The sequence below is a fragment of the Sphaeroforma arctica genome, assembly GCF_001186125.1.
Source record: "Sphaeroforma arctica JP610 unplaced genomic scaffold supercont1.310, whole genome shotgun sequence".
In the NCBI taxonomy this organism is placed as follows: Eukaryota; class Ichthyosporea; order Ichthyophonida; genus Sphaeroforma; species Sphaeroforma arctica.
Genome location: NW_014040248.1, coordinates 71,563 through 72,972, shown reverse-complemented (window position 1 = coordinate 72,972; position 1,410 = coordinate 71,563). Strand labels below are relative to the sequence as shown.

Here is a 1,410-nt window from a genome sequence, read left to right as displayed (position 1 = left end):
ATATTATATATACTCCACATATATATATATATATATATATATATATATATATGTTTATATAAGTGCATTCTTCTCTATATTCAGACCGTTTCTATCCACTTAACTGATCTTCAAACAGGCGCTCGGCTGAGGAGAAGTTCGTAGACGGTCCGTCAGATGACGGGACTACCAAAAGTGTTATTGAGGTTCCTTCGCATCTCCCCAACGAATCAAGTGTAGACCCAATGGTGATTGAGTCAGAGGGCAAGAAGGAGATGCCCGCACTTGGTATGCTATCATATATACATATATATGTGTATATATATGTATATATATATATATGCATATATATATATATATATATATATATATTTATTTATTCTATTTATTTATTCATTTATTTATTTATTTATTTATTTATTTATTTATACTCAATTTATGTTGTCATGATTATATCTAAGCATGGTAATATATATATATTTATATATATATATATATATTATCTTCCATTAAATGCTATTAAATGCTGTGGATAAAATTTGTTCTGCAATATTTGGTATGGTAAATTGGTATTCTACATATAGCATACTTAAATGTTGTTTTATATTTAACACAGTCAATCTTAATACTACATTTAGCATACCAAATTGTTCTTCTGTATGTAGCATAGCCCATTTCTATAATCAATATACTAATTTCTATTCTATATTTAGCTTGTTCTAAGTTTAGCTTATTCTATATATAGCTTTTTTTACATTAGCTTGTTTTATATTTAGCTTGTTCTATATTTAGCTTGCTCTATATATAGCATGTATTATATTTTGCTTGTTCAATTCTATCTTATTTTAAATTGAGCTTGCTCTGCATTTAGCTTGTTCTATACTTAGCATGTTCTATATTTAGCTATGTTTATATTCAATTTGTTTTATATTTAGCTTGTTCTATATTTAGCCTGCTCAATGTTGGTCTCTATTGTGCACACCACCATACAGAAACAAGACAACCCACCGAAGCGATATCCGTTGGTTCATTAGAACAAAAGTCAGAGTCTGATAATATGCCGATGACGTGTTGACTGAAAGAACTGGTAGATAAGGATAGGTATAGTATACATAGCCCAATGCAGGCAGACATCAATAAACACCAAAACTTAGGAGAGAGATATGTGTACATATACATATTTATCATTTTTATATTTATATATATATAAATATAATATTATATATAAATATATATATATTTTATATATTTATTATATATATACATATATATATATATATATGTGTGTGTGTGTGTATGTATGTATATATGTATATATATATATATATATATATGTGTGTGTATAAATATATATATGCATGTATGCATGTCTGTATGTATATATATTATATATATATATATATGTATATGTATATGTATATGTATATATAT

At 25.7% G+C, this 1,410-nt stretch overlaps 1 protein-coding gene across 1 annotated transcript in view; it reads left to right on the top strand.

Annotated features, from left to right (window-relative positions):
• SARC_05073 (hypothetical protein) overlaps positions 1 to 1,139 on the top strand; it is a 7,695-nt gene extending 6,556 nt beyond the window's left edge. Inside the window, exons 7-8 of the mRNA XM_014301079.1 lie at positions 119 to 267; positions 972 to 1,139. Coding sequence (XP_014156554.1) covers positions 119 to 267; positions 972 to 1,054 — 232 coding nt within the window. The 3' untranslated portion in view covers positions 1,055 to 1,139. The remainder of the gene's footprint in view (positions 1 to 118; positions 268 to 971) is intronic.
• The last annotated feature ends 271 nt before the right edge of the window (positions 1,140 to 1,410 follow it).